Genomic DNA, 22,727 nt, shown 5'->3' on the forward strand with positions numbered 1-22,727 from the left:
TCACCGAATCATGGCTGAACAACGACATGGATAACCTACAGCTGGCTGGGTTTTCAATCCATCGGCAAGACAGAACCAGCTGCCTCCGGTAAGACCAGGGGTGGCAGTCTGTGTCTATTTGTAAATAACAGCTGGTGCACGAAATCTAATATTAAGGAAGTCTCAAGGTTTTGCTCACCTGAGGTAAAGTATCTCATGATAAGCTGTAAGACCACACTATTTACCAAGAGAGTCTGTATTTTTCGTAGATGTCTATTTACCACCACAAACCGATGCTGGCATTAAGACAACCCTCAAAGAGCTGTATAAGGCCATAAGCAGACAAGAAAATGCTCATCCAGAGGAGGCACTCCTAGTAGCCAGGGGACTTTAATGCACGGAAACATAAAACCGTTTTACCTCTTTATACCAGCATGTTAAATGTGCAACCAGAGGGAAAAAAACTCTAGACCACCTTTACTCCACACACAGAGACGCGTACATAGCTCTCCCTCACCCTCCAGTTGGCAAATCTGACCACAACTATATCCTCCTGATTTCTAACTAAGTCACTGGTACGTCCTGCTTATCTCAATAAGGAAGTGGTCAGATGACGCAGATGCTAAGCTGCAGGACTGTTTTGCGAGCACAGACTGGAATATGTTCCGGGATTCTTCCGATGGCATTGAGGAGTACACCAATCAGTCACTGGCTTCATCAAATAAGTGCATTGATGACGCTGTGCCCACAGTGACTGTACGTACATACCCCAAACCGAAACCATGGATTACAGAGCTAAAGTGTGGAGTTGGAGTCCCGCTTTCAAGGAGCGGGACTCTAACCCGGATGCTTATAAGAAATCCCACTATGCCCTCGATGAATCATCAAACAGGCAAAGCATCAGTACAGGACTAAGATTGAATCGCACTACACCGGCTCTGACGCTCGTCATATCAGGACCAACGGAACATTAACTGGGGAAGCACAGCCGAGAGCTTCCCAGTGACACGAGCCTACCAGACCATGCTAAACTACTTCTATGCTCACTTCGAGGCAAATAATACTGAAACATGCATGAGAGCACCAGCTATTCCGGAAGACTGTGTGATCACACTCTCCGCAGCTGATGTAAGTAAGACCTTTAAACAGGTCAACATTCATAAGGCCGCAGGGCCAGACGGATTACCAGGACGTGTACTGCGAGCATGCGCTGACCAACTGGAAAGTGTCTTCACTGACATTTTCAACCTCTCACTGTCCGAGTCTGCAATGCCAACATGTTTTAAGCAGACCACCATAGTCCCTGTGCTCAAGAACACTAAGGTAACCTGCCTAAACGACTACCGACCCGCACACCTGCACTCACGTCTGCAGCCATGAAGGGGTTTGAAAGGCTGGTTATGGCATCAATATCACATCCCAGGAACCCTAGACCCACTCCAATTTGCATATACCGCCCCAACAGATCCACAGATGATGCAATCTCTATTGCACTCCACGTTGCCCTTTCCCACCTGGACAAAAGGAACACCTATGTGAGAATGCTATTCATTGATGACAGCTCAGCGTTCAACACCATAGTTCCCTCAAAGCTCATCAATAAGCTAAGGACCCTGGGACTAAACACCTCCCTCTGCAACTGGATTCTTGTCTTCCTGACCGGCCGCCCCCAGGTGGTAAGCCACTGCCAGCTAGCCTACTTCAGCAGTACTGTATCATTTGAATTATTTTAGTCAATAAGATTCCTGCTACGTAAGCTTAACTTTCTGAACATTCGAGACGTGTAGTCCACTTGTCATTCCAATCTCCTTTGCATTAGCGTAGCCTCTTCTGTAGCCTGTCAACTATGTGTCTGTCTATCCCTGTTCTCTCCTCTCTGCACAGACCATACAAACGCTCCACACCGCGTGGCCGCGGCCACTCTAATCTGGTGGTCCCAGCGCGCACGACCCACGTGGAGTTCCAGGTCTCTGGTAGCCTCTGGAACTGCCGATCTGCGGCCAACAAGGCAGAGTTCATCTCAGCCTATGCCTCCCTCCAGTCCCTCGACTTCTTGGCACTGACGGAAACATGGATCACCACAGATAACACTGCTACACCTACTGCTCTCTCTTCGTCCGCCCACGTGTTCTCGCACACCACGCTTCTGGTCAGCGGGGTGGTGGCACCGGGATCCTCATCTCTCCCAAGTGGTCATTCTCTCTTTCTCCCCTTACCCATCTGTCTATCGCCTCCTTTGAATTCCATGCTGTCACAGTTACCAGCCCTTTCAAGCTTAACATCCTTATCATTTATCGCCCTCCAGGTTCCCTCGGAGAGTTCATCAATGAGCTTGATGCCTTGATAAGCTCCTTTCCTGAGGACGGCTCACCTCTCACAGTTCTGGGCGACTTTAACCTCCCCACGTCTACCTTTGACTCATTCCTCTCTGCCTCCTTCTTTCCACTCCTCTCCTCTTTTGACCTCACCCTCTCACCTTCCCCCTCTACTCACAAGGCAGGCAATACGCTCGACCTCATCTTTACTAGATGCTGTTCTTCCACTAACCTCACTGCAACTCCCCTCCAAGTCTCCGACCACTACCTTGTATCCTTTTCCCTCTTGCTCTCATCCAACACTTCCCACACTGCCCCTACTCGGATGGTATCACGCCGTCCCAATCTTCGCTCTCTCTCCCCGCTACTCTCTCCTCTTCCATCCTATCATCTCTTCCCTCTGCTCAAACCTTCTCCAACCTATCTCCTGATTCTGCCTCCTCAACCCTCCTCTCCTCCCTTTCTGCATCCCTTGATTCTCTATGTCCCCTATCCTCCAGGCCGGCTCGGTCCTCCCTCCTGCTCCGTGGCTCGACGACTCATTGCGAGCTCACAGAACAGGGCTCCGGGCAGCCGAGCGGAAATGGAGGAAAACTCGCCTCCCTGCGGACCTGGCATCCTTTCACTCCCTCCTCTCTACATTTTCCTCTTCTGTCTCTGCTGCTAAAGCCACTTTCTACCACTCTAAATTCCAAGCATCTGCCTCTAACCCTAGGAAGCTCTTTGCCACCTTCTCCTCCCTCCTGAATCCTCCTCCCCCTCCCCCCTCCTCCCTCTCTGCAGATGACTTCGTCAACCATTTTGAAAAGAAGGTCGACGACATCCGATCCTCGTTTGCTAAGTCAAACGACACCACTGGTTCTGCTCACACTGCCCTATCCTGTGCTCTGACCTCTTTCACCCCTCTCTCTCCAGATGAAATCTCGCGTCTTGTGACGGCCGGCCGCCCAACAACCTGCCCGCTTGACCCTATTCCCTCCTCTCTTCTCCAGACCATTTCCGGAGACCTTCTCCCTTACCTCACCTCGCTCATCAACTCATCCCTGACCGCTGGCTACGTCCCTTCTGTCTTCAAGAGAGCGAGAGTTGCACCCCTTCTGAAAAAACCTACACTCGATCCCTCCGATGTCAACAACTACAGACCAGTATCCCTTCTTTCTTTTCTCTCCAAAACTCTTGAACGTGCCGTCCTTGGCCAGCTCTCCCGCTATCTCTCTCAGAATGACCTTCTTGATCCAAATCAGTCAGGTTTCAAGACTAGTCATTCAACTGAGACTGCTCTTCTCTGTATCACGGAGGCCCTCCGCACTGCTAAAGCTAACTCTCTCTCCTCTGCTCTCATCCTTCTAGACCTATCGGCTGCCTTCGATACTGTGAACCATCAGATCCTCCTCTCCACCCTCTCCGAGTTGGGCATCTCCGGCGCGGCCCACGCTTGGATTGCGTCCTACCTGACAGGTCGCTCCTACCAGGTGGCGTGGCGAGAATCTGTCTCCTCACCACGCGCTCTCACCACTGGCGTCCCCCAGGGCTCTGTTCTAGGCCCTCTCCTATTCTCGCTATACACCAAGTCACTTGGCTCTGTCATAACCTCACATGGTCTCTCCTATCATTGCTATGCAGACGACACACAATTAATCTTCTCCTTTCCCCCTTCTGATGACCAGGTGGCGAATCGCATCTCTGCATGTCTGGCAGACATATCAGTGTGGATGACGGATCACCACCTCAAGCTGAACCTCGGCAAGACGGAGCTGCTCTTCCTCCCGGGGAAGGACTGCCCAGTCCATGATCTCGCCATCACGGTTGACAACTCCATTGTGTCCTCCTCCCAGAGCGCTATAAACCTTGGCGTGATCCTGGACAACACCCTGCCGTTCTCAACTAACATCAAGGTGGTGGCCCGTTCTTGTAGGTTCATGCTCTACAACACATATGTCAGAGTCAAGGCCCGCGGGCCACATCCGGCCCGCAAGAAGGTTTTTTACGGCCCCTGGGATGATCTTGATTTATTATTAGAACCGGCCCGCAGCAAGCCGGCAGCCCGCAGATCTTTTACACGCACCAATACTACATTTCCCACAATGCAAAGGTGACGCACCGAGCAGTAGGCTGCTTCATTTCAATATTTATTGGCACAGCAGTCGTCAGCATCACAGTAAAATTAACTTTCAGATACCCATCAAAAATGGCAAAACGGAAGGTGGATACTGAGAACCGGGGGTTTCAAACAAGGTGGGAGTCGGAGTATATGTTCACGAAGGTAGCTGGAAAACCTGTGTGTCTTCTGTGTGGAGAAAGTGTGGCGGTACTGAAAGAGTATAATCTGAGACGACATTATGAAACGAAACACGCGGACAAAAACAAGAATATGGACATGGAACAAAGGCTACAAAAGGCAGAGGAATTAAAACGAGGCCTCAAATCTCGACAGGCTCTGTTCAAAAAAGCCAAATCACAAGGCCAGGCTGCTGTCAAGGCCAGTTTTATTTTGGCAGAAGAGATCGCTAAATCAGCCCGGCCATTTACGGAGGGGGATTTCATCAAAAACTGCATGATTAAAGTTTGTGACGAAGTTTGCCCAGAAAAAAGGCAACTCTTTTTAAATGTGAGTCTGAGCAGAAACACCATTGCCGAGAGAGTAGACCAGTTGTCCATCAATCTAAAAGAGCAGCTTGTGAAAAAGGGAAAAGATTTTATTGCATATTCCTTGGCTGTGGATGAGAGCACCGACATTTCTGACATTGCCCAGTTGTCAATTTTCATCCGCGGAGTGGACTCCAACCTAAGCGTGACAGAGGAGTTTTTGGCTTTACGTCCTATGCATGGCACAACTACGGGGCATGATTTGTATGAAGAGGTGTCAAGATGTGTAAATGAGATGGAGCTGCCTTGGGAAAAACTCGTGGGTTTGACAACCGACGGAGCACCTGCGATGTGTGGACACAGGAGCGGACTGGTGGCGAAGATACGGGAAAAGATGCAAGAGGAAAACGCGACAGGTGAGCTGACAGCTTATCATTGTATCATACACCAGGAAGCGTTGTGCGGTAAAGCCTTGAAAATGGAGCATGTAATGAGCATCATCACGCGCACAGTTAACTTTATCAGAGCCAAAGGTTTGAATCACCGCCAGTTCAAGGCATTTCTGACGGAGTTAGAAACGGAGCATGGTGATTTGCCTTATCACACAGAGGTGCGATGGCTAAGCCAGGGAAAGGTGCTTCAAAGATGTTTCGAGCTTCGTGAGGAGATTTGTCTGTTCTTGGACAGCAAAGGGAAAGACACAACACAACTCCGAGACGAAATGTTTCTGTGTGAAATGGCTTTTCTGTGTGACATTACGAGTCATCTGAATGCAATAAACTTGCAGCTGCAGGGTCGGGATCGTGTCATCTCTGATATGTACAGTACAGTGAAGGCATTTAAAACCAAACTGACTCTGTGGGAGACGCAGATGCGGAAAGAAAATTTGAGCCACTTTCCCAGCTGCCAGACCATGAAAGAGAAGCTCTCTACCAGTGCGTTCCCGAGCACACAGTTGGCTGATAAAATAGGTATGCTTGCCGCTGACTTTCGACGCCGATTTGCTGACTTTGAAGCACAAAAAGCAGGTTGGAACTGCTCGGTAACCCATTTGCTGTTGACGTGGAAAGCTCACCACCAAACCTCCAAATGGAGTTGATTGACCTCCAATGCAATGATGCACTGAGGGCAAAATATGCGGCAGTGGGTGCTGCGGAGTTCGCCCGTTTCCTCCCCGGCACAATGCCCCAGCTGCGCATCCAGGCTGCTCAAACGTTGTCTATGTTTGGCAGCACATACCTGTGTGAACAACTGTTTTCTTTGATGAACCTGAACAAAACATCACACAGAAGTCGACTTACTGCTGAACACCTCCACTCAATTCTGAGGATTTCTTCAGCTCAGAGCCTTACCCCGAACATTGATGAACTTGTGGAAAAGATGGGACACCACCAAGTATCACCCTCAACCTCAAACAAGTGAACATTACTGTGCAATCACATATTTAGAGTTTTTACTCAGTTCAAGTTTAAAAGTTAAAATTTAATATTTGTTTTCACTGCATGTTACTTCTCCTTAAACAAAGTGTTGTTTTTGATTAATAGATTTTTGCACTTTATTTTTTTGTATTTCAATCCAATTATATTTTAAAAATATTTCAGTTGAGTGGATGATAGAAAATTGCTATTATTGTTTTTTCTTTGAAGTAAATTTAGCCCACTTTTGCTAAAATAGAAAATATAGTCTACTGATGGTGCCTTGAATACCGGTTTCTTTCATTTAATGTTCATGTTATGGGGATATTTATATAAAGGAAATTTGTCTTTTGTGTCTGTTGAAAATTAAAGATTACTGACAGAGCCATAAGAAAATATTGCTTTATTTATCTGATCATATTGTAATATATTTGTTAGGTTTTCAGTAGGTTCAATTAGGTTCACTAGACTATATGCGTCATTTAAAAATTTTTCAATGAACATTCAAACAGTCCGGCCCTCGTCTTGTAGCTGATTTTTTTATTTGGCCCTCCGTCCATTTGACTTTGACACCCCTGCTCTACAACATCCGCAGAGTACGACCCTGCCTCACACAGGAAGCAGCGCAGGTCCTAATCCAGGCACTTGTCATCTCCCGTCTGGATTACTGCAACTCGCTGTTGGCTGGGCTCCCTGCCTGTGCCATTAAACCCCTACAACTCATCCAGAACGCCGCAGCCCGTCTGGTGTTCAACCTTCCCAAGTTCTCTCACGTCACCCCGCTCCTCCGCTCTCTCCACTGGCTTCCAGTTGAAGCTCGCATCCGCTACAAGACCATGGTGCTTGCCTACGGAGCTGTGAGGGGAACGGCACCTCAGTACCTCCAGGCTCTGATCAGGCCCTACACCCATACAAGGGCACTGCGTTCATCCACCTCTGGCCTGCTCGCCTCCCTACCACTGAGGAAGTACAGTTCCCGCGCAGCCCAGTCAAAACTGTTCGCTGCTCTGGCCCCCCAATGGTGGAACAAACTCCCTCACGACGCCAGGACAGCAGAGTCAATCACCACCTTCCGGAGACACCTGAAACCCCACCTCTTTCAGGAATACCTAGGATAGGATAAAGTAATCCTTCTCACCCCCCTCAAAAGATTTAGATGCACTATTGTAATGTGGCTGTTCCACTGGATGTCTTAAGGTGAACGCACCAATTTGTAAGTCGCTCTGGATAAGAGCGTCTGCTAAATGACTTAAATGTAAATGTAAATGTAAGAGTGGGTAACAACACATCCACCACGCTGATCCACAACACAGGGGCCCTTTCAGGGGTGCGTGCTCAGTCCCCTCCTGTACTCCCTGTTAACTCTTGACAGCACAACCAGGCACGACTCCAACCCCATCATTAAATTTGCCGATGACACGACAGATCAGTAGGCCTGATCACCGACAACAACGAGACAGCCTATAGAGAGGATGTCATGTGGGGCCAGGACAACAACCTCTCCCTCAACGTGATCAAGACAAAAAGGAGATGATTGTGGACTACAGGAAAAAGAGGACCGAGCACGCCCCCATTCTCATCGACTGTAGTGGAGCAGGCTGAGAGCTTCAAGTTCCTTGGTGTCCACATCACCAACAAACTAACATGGTCCAAACATACCAAGATTGTCGTGAAGAGGGTACGACCAAATCTATTCCCTTTCAGGAGACTGAAAAGATTTGGCATGGGTCCTCAGATCCTCAAGGTTCTACAGCTGCACCATCGAGAGGATCCTGAGTGGTTGCATCACTGCCTGGTATGGCAACTGCTCGGCCTCCGACCACAAGGCACTTGTGGGTAGTGCACAGAGGGTAGTGCGAACGGCCCAGTACATCACTGGGGCCAAGCTTCCTGCCATCCAGGACCTCTAGGCTATAGGCTATACTAAGCCTTGTCTCAGGATGGTAAGTTGGTGGTTGAAGATATCCCTCTAGTGGTGTGGGGGCTGTGCTTTGGCAAAGTGGGTGAGGTTATATCCTTCCTGTTTGGCCCTGTCCGGGGGTGTCCTCGGATGGGGCCACAGTGTCTCCTGACCCCTCCTGTCTCAGCCTCCAGTATTTATGCTGCAGTAGTTTGTGTCGGGGGGCTAGGGTCAGTTTGTTATATCTGGAGTACTTCTCCTGTCCTATGTGAATATAAGTGTGCATTCTCTAATTCTCTCCTTCTTTCTCTCTCTCGGAGGACCTGAGCCCTAGGACCATGCCCCAGGACTACCTGACATGATGACTCCTTGCTGTCCCCAGTCCACCTGGCCGTGCTGCTGCTCCAGTTTCAACTGTTCTGCCTTATTATTATTCGACCATGCTGGTGATTTATGAACATTTGAACATCTTGGCCATGTTCTGTTATAATCTCCACCCGGCACAGCCAGAAGAGGACTGGCCACCCCACATAGCCTGGTTCCTCTCTATAGGTTTCTTCCTAGGTTTTGGCCTTTCTAGGGAGTTTTTCCTAGCCACCGTGCTTCTACACCTGCATTGCTTGCTGTTTGGGGTTTTAGGCTGGGTTTCTGTACAGCACTTTGAGATATCAGCTGATGTACGAAGGGCTGTATAAATACATTTGATTTGATTTGATTTTGATTTGATTCGATTTGATTTGATTTGACTCTATACCGGGCAGTGTCAGAGGAAATTGTCAAAGACTCCAGCCAGCAAGCAGTACCGGAGCGCCAAGTCTACGTCCAAGAGGCTTCTAAACAGCTTCTACCCCCAAGCCATAAGAATCTTGAACATCTATTCAAATGGCTACCCAGACTATTTGCAGTGACCCTCCCCCCTCTTCACACCACTGCTGCTCTCTGTTGTCATCTAGTCACTTTAATAACTTTACCTACATGTACATACTACTAACCCGTGCCCCCGCACATTGACTCTGTATCGGTACCCCCCCCCGGTATATATTCTTGCTATTGTTATTTTACTGCTGCTCTTTAATTACTTTTATCTCTTATTGTTATCTGCATTCTTTTTAAACTGCATTGTTGATTAGGGGCTCGTAAGCATTTCCCTGTTGTATTTGGCACATGTGACTAATATAATTTGATTTGTTCTTGGTGCAGAGGCATGTTCGGCCTAAGGGCTTTGCTGGGTTAATCTCTCCCTGCCTCACACGCCTATGGATATTTGGCTTTTTCTCTTGGCCTGGCACAGGTAAGCTACGAGGCCATTTGCAGAGCTTCTCAGGACTCCCACAGCTCCCTTTCAACTCCCCAACACTAACCTTGTACCTGACAAAGAAGCATTCACAATAAATAATGATCTTCCATAATATCATATCTTATCTACCTGTCCATAACTTTTAGTGTTATATGGCATATATAGCCGATAGCATTACCTACCTCTTCTGGTGGTTAGGTGGTTTCAAAAGAGATTCCACTTCAAATAATTTATCTGATTCAATAATCTCATCTGGGGGTGGTGAAAATAATTAGGGTGTGCTAGCAAAGCAAAGCACAACTCTGGATTTCTTAAATACTCATATCATTAGGTGTGCTTAATGCACAACTCCAGATTTCTTGCATACTCATTATTAGGTGTGTTTATAAAGCAAAGCACAACTCCAGATTTCTTACATACTCATTATTAGGTGTGCTTGCTGAAGGAAAAGCGCAACTAGATTTCTTGCATACTCATTTATTATTTCGTTTCTTTAGCCCACTCTAGAGCTTAAACGATATAATCTATTAACACAAAACCAACTTCCTGATGTCCAGAATGCCCCAACTCGGATTGCTTGAGAAAAAAACCTTTATCATTTATACTTTTTGAACTATAACAATATTTAAATCAACTCCCATTGCATTTCAAATGCAAAAAAAGTATCAGAGGGTATTTGATACTATGTATACTTTTGGAACTATAACCATTTTAAATGTGCATTTAATTTTTTTTACCTTTATTTAACTAGGCAAGTCAGTTAACAACAAATTCTTATTGTCAATGATGGCCTAAGAACAGTGGGTTAACTGTTCAGGGGCAGAACAGATTTGTACCTCATCAGCTCGGGGGTTTGAACTTGCAACCTTGCTGGTTGCTAGTCCAACACTAACCACTAGGCTACCCTGCCGCCCAACTATATATGAAGCCATTTTTAAAAAGTTATTCAAGTATAAATTACAAAAGTTTGCTGCCCCGGCAGGTTTGAATGAGAACCATAGGAATACAGTGGTTGCTATTCAAAATGGTCCTACTCCTTGATTAAACTACAAGACCAACTATAAAACCTTTAAACAAAATGTGTTATTCATTAGCACAAATTAGCATCAAATAACTAACCAACAGTAACTGTTAACTGTTCAAGCTAGAGACAAATTTAACATGTTCCGGCTATCCTGACTAGAATTGTATTCATTTTTTATTTTAGCAGTTATAACCAGGGGTCGTTTCGTTCTGAACAGAACCATTCTTTAAAAAAAAAGAAAATCCACTTATCTGACCAAAGTTCTAAAGTTCTGAACCAGTTCTAACCCCCCAAAAAGTACTGGTTTATATTGTTCCTTTCTGTTCCTTTGTTAAACCTCTGAAATATATATTATTTAGCTCGACATTAAATTACTTCAATCAGCGCAGGTAAAGTTGGTTTCATATTCAGACATTCAAAGATTCGCTAAAAGCCATTTAAAATTGTAAAAATCAATAACTAATTAATTGATTGTCACAGAAACATTAAACTAGATATGGTTTATTCTATAAATGTCTAGCATACTTTAACTTTTTGGTTTGAATACAAATTCCAGTTTTGATTTGATAGAAATAGATCAAATCTATCAAATGCCGTTATTGTAATATTACAACATTTTTTATCAACGCATATGTTTTTTGCCAATTCATGCCTTTATTACTATATGATTTATATTGCCTGAATACTCAATGATGAGTATCACCTCAGTTATGTGTGCTTCTGTTAGGCTTGTGGTGAAATGTGTAACACCTTGATCTGTTTCACCTGTCTTTGTGATTGTCTCCACCCCCCTCCAGGTGTCGCCCATCTTCTCCATTATCCCTTGTGTGTTTATACCGGTGTTCTCTGTTTGTCTGTTGCCAGTTTGTATTGTTTCGTCAAGCATACCTGCGTTTTTCCCTCTGTTCCTGTCTCTCGGTTGTTCCTGTTTTCTAGTTTTCCAGGTTTGACCTTTTTTTCCTGCCCTGACCCCACCTGCCGTCCTGTACCTTTGCCCCACCTATCTGGATTATTGACCTCTGCCTACCCTGACCCTGCCTGCCTTCCGTCTTGTACCTTTGCCCCACCTATCTGGATTATTGACCTCTGCCTACCCTGACCCTGCCTGCCGTCCTGTACCTTTGCCCCACCTATCTGGATTATTGACCTCTGCCTACCCTGACCCTGCCTGCCTTCCGTCTTGTACCTTTGCCCCACCTATCTGGATTATTGACCTCTGCCTACCCTGACCCTGCCTGCCGTCCTGTACCTTTGCCCCACCTATCTGGATTATTGACCTCTGCCTACCCTGACCCTGCCTGCCTTCCGTCTTGTACCTTTGCCCCACCTATCTGGATTATTGAGCTCTGCCTACCCTGACCCTGCCTGCCGTCCTGTACCTTTGCCCCACCTATCTGGATTATTGACCTCTGCCTACCCTGACCCTGCCTGCCGTCCTGTACCTTTGCCCCACCTATCTGGATTATTGACCTCTGCCTACCCTGACCCTGCCTGCCTTCCATCTTGTACCTTTGCCCCACCTATCTGGATTATTGACCTCTGCCTACCCTGACCCTGCCTGCCGTCCTGTACCTTTGCCCCACCTATCTGGATTATTGACCTCTGCCTACCCTGACCCTGAGCCTGCCTTCCGTCTTGTACCTTTGCCCCTCCTATCTGGATTACTAACCCCTGCCTGCCCTTGATCTGTCTTTTGCCTGCCCCTGTTGAATTAATAAACTGTTGTTAATTCGACGTTGTCTGCATCTGGGTCTTATCTGAAACTTGATAAAATGCATGTCATTTAAAGTCAATTTAGCAATTGAACAAAAATCCAATTCAATTTGAAAATGTTCCTAATTGCAAAAGCATGTAACAGAATTTGGGTATTGCAGAACTGTAATTTACATGTAAATAAACATAACTCTGTTTTTAATTTTTAATACTGCAGATCGAATGCTCTGTGTGCCAGAGATGGTACCATTCAGCTTGTCTGGGGATGACAAAGGACTTATAGAAATAGAAATGATTGAATGGGGCCTCTTTGCTGTTAAATTAGAGACGTATAATTAAATTACTGTTGTGCCTTGTAACTACTTTAAGATGTGGAACTTGTTGCACTAAAAATGCAAACATTGATTTGGCAGATAATATTCACATTTTTGGTGACTTTAATAATCACATGGATAAGTCCACAGAACCACTCCAAAAGGCTTTTGAAACAACCATCGACTCAGTGGGTTTTGTCCAACATGTCTCCGGACCTACTCATTGCCACAGTCATACCCTGGATCTAGTTTTGTCTCATGGAATAAACATTGTGGATCTAAATGTTTTTCCTCATAATCCAGACTACCATTTTATTGTGTTTGCAATCGCAACAAATAATCTGCTCAAGACCCCAACCGAGGATCATCAAAAGCCATGCTATAGATTCTTGAACAACCCAGAGATTCCTTGATGCCCTTCCAGACTCCCTCCACCACCCAAAGACGTCAGAGTACAAACATTGGTTAACCACCTAACTGAGAATCTTAATTTAACTTTATACCCTAGATGGGGGTGGCAGGTAGCCTAGTGGTTAGAGCGTTGGACAAGTAACTGAAAGGTTGCAAAATTGAATCCCCGAGCTGGCAATGCCCAAAATTGCCTACCCTGGAAGCCTGTGTTTCAGACATAAGGAAGTGGATGGCGGAATTTTTAAAAACTTTTAAACTCTGACAAAACAGAGATGAGAGGTCTAGGTAACAAGAAAAAAACAGATCTGCTGTTGGATCTGACAATTAATCTTGATGGTTGTACAGTTGTCTCGAATAAAACTGTGAAGGACCTTGGCGTTGCTCTGGACCCTGATCGCTCTTTTGACTAACATATGAAGAAAATTTCAAGGATAACTTTTTTCCATCTTCGAAAACATTGCAAAAAACTTTTTGTCCAAAATGTATGCAGAAAAGCTAATCCATGCTTTTGTCACTTCTAGATTAGACTACTGCAATGCTCTACCCTCCGGCTATCAGAATAAAGAACTAAATATACTTCAGATAGTGCTAAACACGGCTGCTAGAATTCTGACTAGAACCAAAACATTTGATCATATTACTCCAGTGCTAGCCTCTCTACATTGGCTTCCTGTTAAGGCTAGGGCTGATTTCAAGGTTTTATTGCTAACCTGCAAAGCATTACATGGACTTGCTCCTACCGATCTCTCCGATTTGGTCCTGCCGTACATAACTACATGGTCACAAGACGCAGGCATCCTTATTGTCCCTAGAATTTGTAAGCAAACCGCTGGAGGCAGGTCCTTCGCCTATAGAGCTCCATTTTTATGGAATGATCTGCCTAGAAATGTGAGAGCCGTAAGTCTTTACTGAAGACTCATCTCTTCAGTAGGTCCTATGATTGAGTGTAGTGTGGCCCATAGGTGCGAAGGTGAATGACAAGCCACTGAAGCGACGAACTGCCCTTGCTGCTGCTGCCTGGCCGGCTGCCATCTCTCCTCTGGGATTCTCTACGGGGCTGAGTCACTGGCTTACTAGTGCTCATCCATGCCGTCCCTGGGAGGGGTGCATCGCTTGAGTGGGTTGAGACACACGTGATCTCCCTGTCCGGTTTTGCACCCCTCGGGCTCGTGCGATGGAGGAGATCTTCATGGGCTATACTCAGTCTTGTCTCAGGGTTCTAAGTTGGTGGTCTATTGATAATCCTCTAGTGGTGTGGGGGCTGTGCTTTGGCAAAGTGGGTGGGGTTATATCCTGCTTGGTTGGCCCTGTCTGATGGTATCATCGGAAGGGGCCACAGTGTTCCCCGACCCACCCCTGTCTCAGTCTCCAGTATCTATGTTGCAATAGTCTATGTGCCGGGGGGCTTTGGTATCTTACATGTGTGATTTCATGAAAGTTTGATTTTTATAGTAATTTATTTGAATTTGGCGCTCTGCATTTTCTCTGGCTTTTGGCCAGGTGGGAAGCTAGCGTCCCACATATCCCAGAGAGGTTAACACAGAGGCCCCACAGGGGTTTGTGCTTAGTCCGCTCCTGTACTCCCTGTTCACCACGAGTGTGTGGCCACACACGACTCCAACACCATTATCAAGTTTGCTGATGACACAACGGTGGTAGGCCTGATCACTGGAGACAATGAATCAGCCTACGGAGAAGAGGTCGGTGACTTGGCAGTGTGGTGCCGGAGCAACAACCCCTCAACCTCAGCAAGTCCACGGAGCTAATCATGGACTACAGGAAATGGGGGTGCAAGCACGCTCCCATCCACATTGCGGCAGTGGAGCAGGTAGACAGCTTCAAGTTCCTCGTTGTCAGTGCTTCAGACTCCAACCACCCAAGCCATAGACAATTTTCTCTGCTGCCGTACAGCAAGAGGTACCGGTGCATCAAGTCTCTTGAACAGCTTCTATCCCACAGCAATAGGACTGATAAATAGCTAACAAAATAGCTACACGGATTATCTGAGTTTAACTTGTATCTTTATTATTCAATCTTTGTACTCTCTATGCACACTCACAGGGCCCTTAAACACTCATACACACTGTCACTGCAACACACACAAACACTCAGTCCATAATTTGCTCACTCACACATAATATTCACATACTTTTATACTACACACCCGCTCACATACAAGCTGCTGCTACTCTGTTTCTTATGTCCTGTTACCTAGTCCCCTTACCTCTATACATATCCACCTCCATCACTCCAGTATCCCTACACATGTACATATGATATTGGATCTGACTTTTAAAATATTTCCTGTATATAGTATGCATACTTACTTACTTTGTGTATTTCATATTTTCTATTCTCATTTTTTTTTGTAATACATTGTTATTGATTATTTCATTGTTGGGTTTTGAGTTTGTTGGGTACTTGTGCATGTGACATTAAAACTTGAAACAAAGCTAGCCAATCAGAAACAACGGTTTACCAGTGCTTGTGAACTGACCAATCAGCAATATGGAGTAGCAGACTGTTCTTAGTGCAGTTTCTGTTTCCACTAACGCGACTCTGCGCTAAATTTGTTGTTGGTGAAAACCCTATGTAAGCTTTTGGGCCTAACTGTACATGCGCAAAATACACGCCAATCGCTTTAGAGAACATGGGCAGAAAAAGTGACCCTCGATCCACTGATGCAAAAAGGACCATGTCTGAGTTGAATTCAATAACAGAAAAGCTGCGAAATGGATAGTTGAAAATAAAGAGAAGGGAGGGCCAGAACACTGTTTGGGAAAGATTTTGTTAAGTGGTTAAAGAAGATGATAGCAGTGCCGGCTTGATATGCATGAAGATTTGGAGGCGCTATAAAAATTCAAGAGTCAAGAGGGGGACTTAAAATATGGCTTGTCAAGGAAACAGTAGCCTAACTGAAATCTGGACACTGAATGTAGATCTTTAACCTTTCACATAGCCCAATCTAATATTAACTGCTGCAGAATTATAAGCATTTATTGCAGTAAAGTTATACACCAAATGTACATTTTGACTCTGGAAAAGGAGTGGAGAAATATTAATGATTTATTTCAGCATCTTGAGAGAATGAATACGTGGCTAGGGACCGTCTGTCTGAGTGCAATCTTTATCAGCATCATACAAACGGATAGTATTTAAACCACATAAAATATGCATCCAAGCTGAACTGAAATCTTATCAAACATGTTAGGTCATTTCACAGTTTTAAATTTCCTTAAAACCGGTCAAACTGGAAATTTCGCACAGAAAATCTTTCTATTTTCTTTTTTAAAATTGCGATGTAAACTAGATTGAAGAATTCATAAATGTATTCTGGTGAGCAAGGGTTTATTAAGAGTTCTAGGGCAGTAATGACGGAAGAGAAACTACATGTATCTAATTATAGACAAATTGACTAACAAATAGCCTATCAAATGTCGGAAATTATGAGCAGAAACATATCTAAATTAGGCTTCAAAAAATAATATTGTGCACCCCCTGTCAAAAATGTGTTATGCCGTCCATGTCTGTACAGCACATCTTCAATCTGCCTGTTTGCAGGTTAGGGTCGGGTGCGGGTCTCAAATTTTCACTTTAGAGTTGGGCGGCTGACCCGCACATCACTAATGTGGTTCTCTTTCAATTATTCTGTTTGACTAGTGGAATTCACCAGAATCTCCTAAGTAGCTTGAAGAACCAATCATACAGGTCGAGTGGCGAATGAGGGAGTCCTTCCCCTCATACTAAAGAGCCACCCGCCTGCCCTCTGATCATTTTCGCCTCTCTTCTTCATAGAAGAGTTCTACTTAGCTCATCGCAGCATGACTTGATCTGTTTTCCTCTAACTGTTCAAAGGTGTGCTGTCAAGGTTAGGGCACCGAGCGCAGGATTTATCAGCTCTAATCTTTTGTGTTGGGAGTCTTTACCGAAAGGAAAAGTTTTAGCTTTGGGTAACAATTTGCTTCACCGCAAGGCTAGCTATCCTACCAACTGTTTTTTCTACCTGGAAGGGTAGAATTACTAGTTCGCTCTCTAGTTTAGCTCAACCCACTAACGTCATTAACTAGACCGACTGTTCTAGCGTCACTGTTTATTGGTCAAGAGCCACGCTTTTGTTCATCATAAGACCAACATAGCTCTAACCTTGTCCTAACTAGCTAGGCTACTAGCCCACATGGTGAATGATAGCTATGTTCACATTGTTAAAGGGTTAGCTTCTCTGGCTAGCACTGTGCTAACTAGCTAGGCTACTAAGCCCAAGTGGCGAATGCTGGTTATGTTTCACTTTGTTCTCGGATTAGCTGTTTTCTGAAGCCATGGAACCTGCTAGCTTGGCTCAGAGGGCACCAAGCAAGGCCCCGGCCCCTGTCCCAGCACCGGCACATCCATGCCTATGTGGGGCGACCATTTCGAGCAGGGTGTCGAACACGCAGAAGCACCATTCAACGACCACCGGTCATGCATCCATTGCAAAGTTTTGCTGCTAACACACTCCACAAAAGAGTGTGCAGAGTTGCCCAACGTAGTTCATCTCCTACTCTTAAATCGAGTGGGGAGACTGCTTCGCAGCCCTCATGGGCTGGCATCTTGCTAGGCTACCCCGAGGACATTCACCCAATTTTCCCGGCTTGGCTCCAGTGGAGGGGGGGAAAGGGACCTCGTTTTTGAAGACTCCTCCAGGCAACGGAAGAGGACGAGGCGCAAGCCACTCGGCCCTCTTCAGCCATTAGCAGGGCATCAATGGCAGATGAGATATTTGCTCATTGATGTCTGCAAACAGGCAGCTGAGCCTTGCAGTGGTTGGGGAGAGAGCCCTGTGGCTCAACCTGTCCAGTCTGTTGGACGCTCATTTTCACTTAAGCATCCTGCCAACACACAGGTTTCTGAAGTTTGCTTTTCAGGGCACAGCCTACAAATACCTCGCTGTCCCATTCGGGCTAGCGTTAACTCCCCGAACATTCAGCAGGTGTGTAGAGGCAGCTTTCTCACCCCTAAGAAACAAGGGGCTAAGAATCTATGCCTACATAGATGATTACCTGCTTTACTCCCTGTCCTGGGAGGAAACGGTATGAGACACAACTGAAAAAGAGCTGTTCGGTGCCAACACAGAAAATAGAATACATAGGCGTAAGGATTCTCTCTCTGATCAGGCAACACTAGGAAGACCGCTTTGCGTCTATCTGACAGTGCCTCTCCCTGTTCTGCAGAGGGTGCTCGGTCAAGTTCAGGATGGGTAGAACCACTTTGCCTACTAAGGATGAGAGACTTCCAGTGCTGGGTGTTTTGCCCAACCCCTGTGTGCATTGATATCTTTGTATGGCAAGAAAACACATTCTGCCCGATGCTTTTCAAGCTAGCAGGAGATGCACCACTGGGAGTGGGGACAAGCTGGCACAACCTTGGCCAAGGGCGTTGCTTTACACTTTTCCTCCCCTCAGCCTCACTACCCATTCTGGCCAGAGTGAGGAAAAAGGGCTTATCCCTTATCTTGATAGCCCCTCGATGGCAAGGCAAGCTCTGGATAGTGTAGATCACTCCCCTGCTATACAACAAGCCTTGTCAACTACAGTTTACACAGGGATCTGCTGACCCAAGCAAACAGAAAGATTTTCCACCCTCACCCAGAAAACATGGCCCTCTGGACCTGAACCGTGAGAGATTAAATCTAGATGTGACTGGCTTGCCTCTTGTAGTCATTGAGACAATCCAGAGTGCTAGGGCCCCCTTTACAAGCTCACTGTATGGAAATAAGTGGTGCGTTTTTAGAAGTGGTGTGAAAAACAGATAATTCCTTATCAGTACTCTGTATCTGAGGTTTTATACTTCTTGCAGGACCTTTGGGACAGAGGGAAGGCTTTCTTCACTGTCTAAGGTCTATCTAGCAGCTATCTCGACCAGTCATATAGGCTTTGTCAAGAACACGGTGGGAAAACAAACCGTTATGTAATTTCAAGGTGGCACGTCGCTTATGTCCAGTTCCCAAGCATTTAGCCTCATCATGGGATTTGTCTATTGTGCTTGAGGCTATTTCACAGCAGCCTTTTGAGTCGTTGGAATGTGCGGAGATTAAATAGCTTTCCTTTTAAACCGCATTAAGTGAGCTAAATGCACTGTCCGTTCACTATTCGCGCCTGCAGTTTGCCCAGGGCTTTTCCACGGTCACCTTGTTGCCCAACTCCGCATTTATGCCCAAGGTTCAGTGGTACTTACAATTGTCTCGCCTTGAAGCTTGTGGATTTCCACAAGCCAGTTTTCCTTTCTATGGAAAAGGAGCGGCTGCACCGTTTGTGTCCAGTACGCACGCTGCACATATACAGTGCCTTGCGAAAGTATTCGGCCCCCTTGAACTTTGCGACCTTTTGCCACATTTCAGGCTTCAAACATAAAGATATAAAACTGTATTTTTTTGTGAAGAATCAACAACAAGTGGGACACAATCATGACGTGGAACGACATTTATTGGATATTTCAAACTTTTTTAACAAATCAAAAACTGAAAAATTGGGCGTGCAAAATTATACTTTCGCAAGGCACTGTACTTGGATAGGATGAGAACTTTGCGCAAGCAACTTTGTCCTGCAAGAGGAGGCCCCTCTCTTGTCAAAGGTTATCACATATTGTGAAAGCTATTATATTGGCCTATAAAAGCAAGGGGTTACAGCCTCCAGAGGGCCTAAAGGCTCACTCCACCAGAGCCATGGCTACCTCTTAGGCACGGTTCAAAGGCATGTCCTTGCAGGAGATTTGCGATGTGTCACTGCGCCCTCTTTGGTGCATATTGTCCTTAGTGACAGGGCCTCTGAGGGTTGATGTTGAGACTACATGGCTTCGGAGAGCGTGTGCGATACGGGAGTTAGCCATATCCCAATAGTGAGATATCGAAACGAATAATTGAAATAAAACTAAAGGCTACTTATGCAACTCCGGTCCTTTGATAATATGAGTCAGACGGCTCACCACGTTTTCCTACTTGCAAGAGTGTGAGGAAGTTCGGTATGCTCGAGAACGATCTGAGGGCAAGCGGGTGGCTCTTCAGTATGAACGGTGGTGCACCGACAGACATATATGATTGGTTCTTCGAGAAACTTAGGAGGTTAATTGGTTAATTCCACTAGTGAGATGTCGCGCTCATAATATCAGAGAACCGGAGTCACGCAAGTCACCTTAAGTTTGTCTTCCAGTCAAGATGATCCAATCACTATCTAATCAAGGCTCAGTAAGTCTATACACGGTATTAAGATGTATCTCTTATTGGTCCACTGTGTCCAGATGAGGGCACAATCAGAATGTGATCAAAATCCTGACATAGGACACGTTAGTGCAAACTGCGAAGTATGAACAGAGCGTTCATAAGCTCTGGTCCAGGGGGCTCGTGTGAATTCCCTGCACCAGAGCTTTCATGTGATGGAGCTGTTCTAGTACCGTCTTCTCCTTGGTCTGGAAGATCTCAGCAGCCTCCTCCTGGGAACAGGTCTCCTCATAGCACTCCCGCTCCAGGTTGCCGGGCATCATCTCCTCAAGGAAGAAGTTGGCCCTGGGCCGCCGGGGCCCTCGGAGCAGCTGCACTGCATGCCTCTGCTCCAGAAACACTGTACAACAGAGTAGGGTGAAGTTGCCCCTAAATGTTGATTTTGGGTCAGTTTAGAATTTTCCCCACTTATGGTTAAGGTTAGGATTGAGGGAGGGGAAGCTGATCCTTGATCTGTACCTAGGGGGAATTTCACCCCAGAGTGGGCACAACACTGCAGTCCTGTGTAGTTCAGTTGTTAAGAGCATGATGCTGACAATGACAGGGTTGTGGGTTCAACTCCAACACATAAATGTAGGCCCATGTACTGTAAGCTTCTTTGAAGAAAACAAAGTGTCTGAGTGGCATTCATATACAATACTGATGTCTGTAACCCATTGACAAGAGCCTCGAGCAGCAGAGATTTGCTGGTTTTAGTTAGGTAGCTTAATCATATCACCGAACTGAGTTCCATTTTAAGTTACTGGAGTGAGAATATCAACCATGTTCGACACCCATCACAAAAGTAAATATCTCATCAAGTTTCTAGTAAGCTAGAATTGAGGTAGGTGGTTTAATTACAGATTGCAAATGCAGTACAATAAATGGGCACTTTCCACTGACTACAAGGTGAAGGGTTACCTTTTGATTCAAACAGGGAACCGACTGAGACCAGAAGTACTGTGAGGAGCCAACCGTCAGACTGCGACATCTCTCCGCTCCAGGTAGAAGGTGAAGGGATTGAACTGGGATCAGCTAGGTTCACTAATCTAGATTTTAGTTATGAGAGAGAACCTACCGTTTTCTGTGGGTGTCTGCTAAAATGGTGGCTTTTCTCCACAAGCTCGGCAATTGATCTTTAACTAGATTCTAAATATTGACACAGTGAATCATTGGCACTAGCCAGGGCAGCATTCAAGTCACTCAACAGTTTTGCACTACTCATCATACTCATGTGTCTGATTCTAAAGTATCATGAGACAATGTTTTATTGAGAAACACATTTTTATCTGCCATAGTTCTGAATTGTGGCCAGGGAATACTCAGCACAATGTTTCACCTGCAACTTATGAACTAAACATTTTTAAAACAATTTCAATCTTGAAGGTAATCCACGTGAATGGAATTACTAAAGAAACACCCAACTCAAACAGACAATTTTAATTTTTATTACAGGATGGTGGTATTTCACTGTATATTACAGCCCAGGGGGTCAGGCTTATGTACATGGAAAAGAGAGGTATAGCATTCAGTATTATTTCTAACGTATACATTATCAATGAATACTGGAACGATAGAGACCGCTTCCCAGGGGTTCACGATTCAGGACAAGCAAAGAAAAAAAAGGGACAACCCCAAAGGTTGTGAGGAGAGAAATTATATTATTATGGTCTGTATGGTCATGAGAACATAAAACACAACTCTGACATCCACACAAGACTGAGCGGGAGAGAACATGACTTGGCCAAAGAGTTTCTCCTGACCCAGGTACTTGACCAGGAAGTACACCGGTAGGGCTACTTTTTATACCCTAGATATTCCCTGAATCCCAAATAAACCCCTGGTCCCTACCTCTTATTCACTTGTGCAGACTTAAGAGGTAAGAGCAATTGGCGACAATTCCACCTGGTCCGTCAGAGGGCAAAACTGAGCCAGCACCATATTGCTTATTTTCCTATCCAATCCTCTCAGATCTACAGAAGTGGGGGGGGCTAGTGGTCGAGTTGAGTTTCAGGATATAACATGGTCAGGAAAAACTAGAGGCTCTAAGCATTACCGTTTGGTTTCTTGGACCCAGATTGAGTCTACTCCTGAACTAAAAAGCACTTCTGAGGTAGATTCTCCATTAAGTGTGCCTTTCTAATTCAGGAGTAGGCTTAATCTGGGTCTGGGAAACTACATTCACAGAGGAGAATAATCTTAAAGCAGTGTTCATTGTTTGAAGAATGTGACACAGATCTACTGTAACTCTACTTAACACCGAAGAGTGCCGAGATGTGCTCCACACACCCTGAGACCTGCCCGATATGTGACAGTTTGTAGATTATTTAAAGCATGGTTGAGTTTGGCTTTTCCCTACAATACATAATAAGTGTTGTTCAGTAGGTGGGAAACATTTTGAAACAGGGAGACTACCTGAATCTCTGATAAGAACACAGATCTTTGTTTTTCCTTGCCAAACGTTTTGCTACGGTGTGCGCTACTGAACACGACCATCGAGGGCCCTTCGCACACTAACATAGGACGTCTGGTGACAAAGCAGGGT

General features: G+C 45.6%; 1 protein-coding gene across 1 annotated transcript in view; it reads right to left on the bottom strand.

Annotated features, from left to right (window-relative positions):
- LOC115137179 (coagulation factor X-like) overlaps positions 1 to 21,306 on the bottom strand; it is a 29,594-nt gene extending 8,288 nt beyond the window's left edge. Inside the window, exons 1-2 of the mRNA XM_029673311.2 lie at positions 21,104 to 21,306; positions 20,377 to 20,543 (exon numbers count right to left, since the gene is read on the bottom strand). Of these exons, the coding sequence (XP_029529171.1) occupies positions 20,377 to 20,543; positions 21,104 to 21,173 (237 nt within the window). The 5' untranslated portion in view covers positions 21,174 to 21,306. The remainder of the gene's footprint in view (positions 1 to 20,376; positions 20,544 to 21,103) is intronic.
- Between the last annotated feature and the right edge of the window lie 1,421 nt (positions 21,307 to 22,727).

Source organism: Oncorhynchus nerka, linkage group LG11 (genome assembly GCF_034236695.1).
Source record: "Oncorhynchus nerka isolate Pitt River linkage group LG11, Oner_Uvic_2.0, whole genome shotgun sequence".
In the NCBI taxonomy this organism is placed as follows: Eukaryota; Metazoa; Chordata; class Actinopteri; order Salmoniformes; family Salmonidae; genus Oncorhynchus; species Oncorhynchus nerka.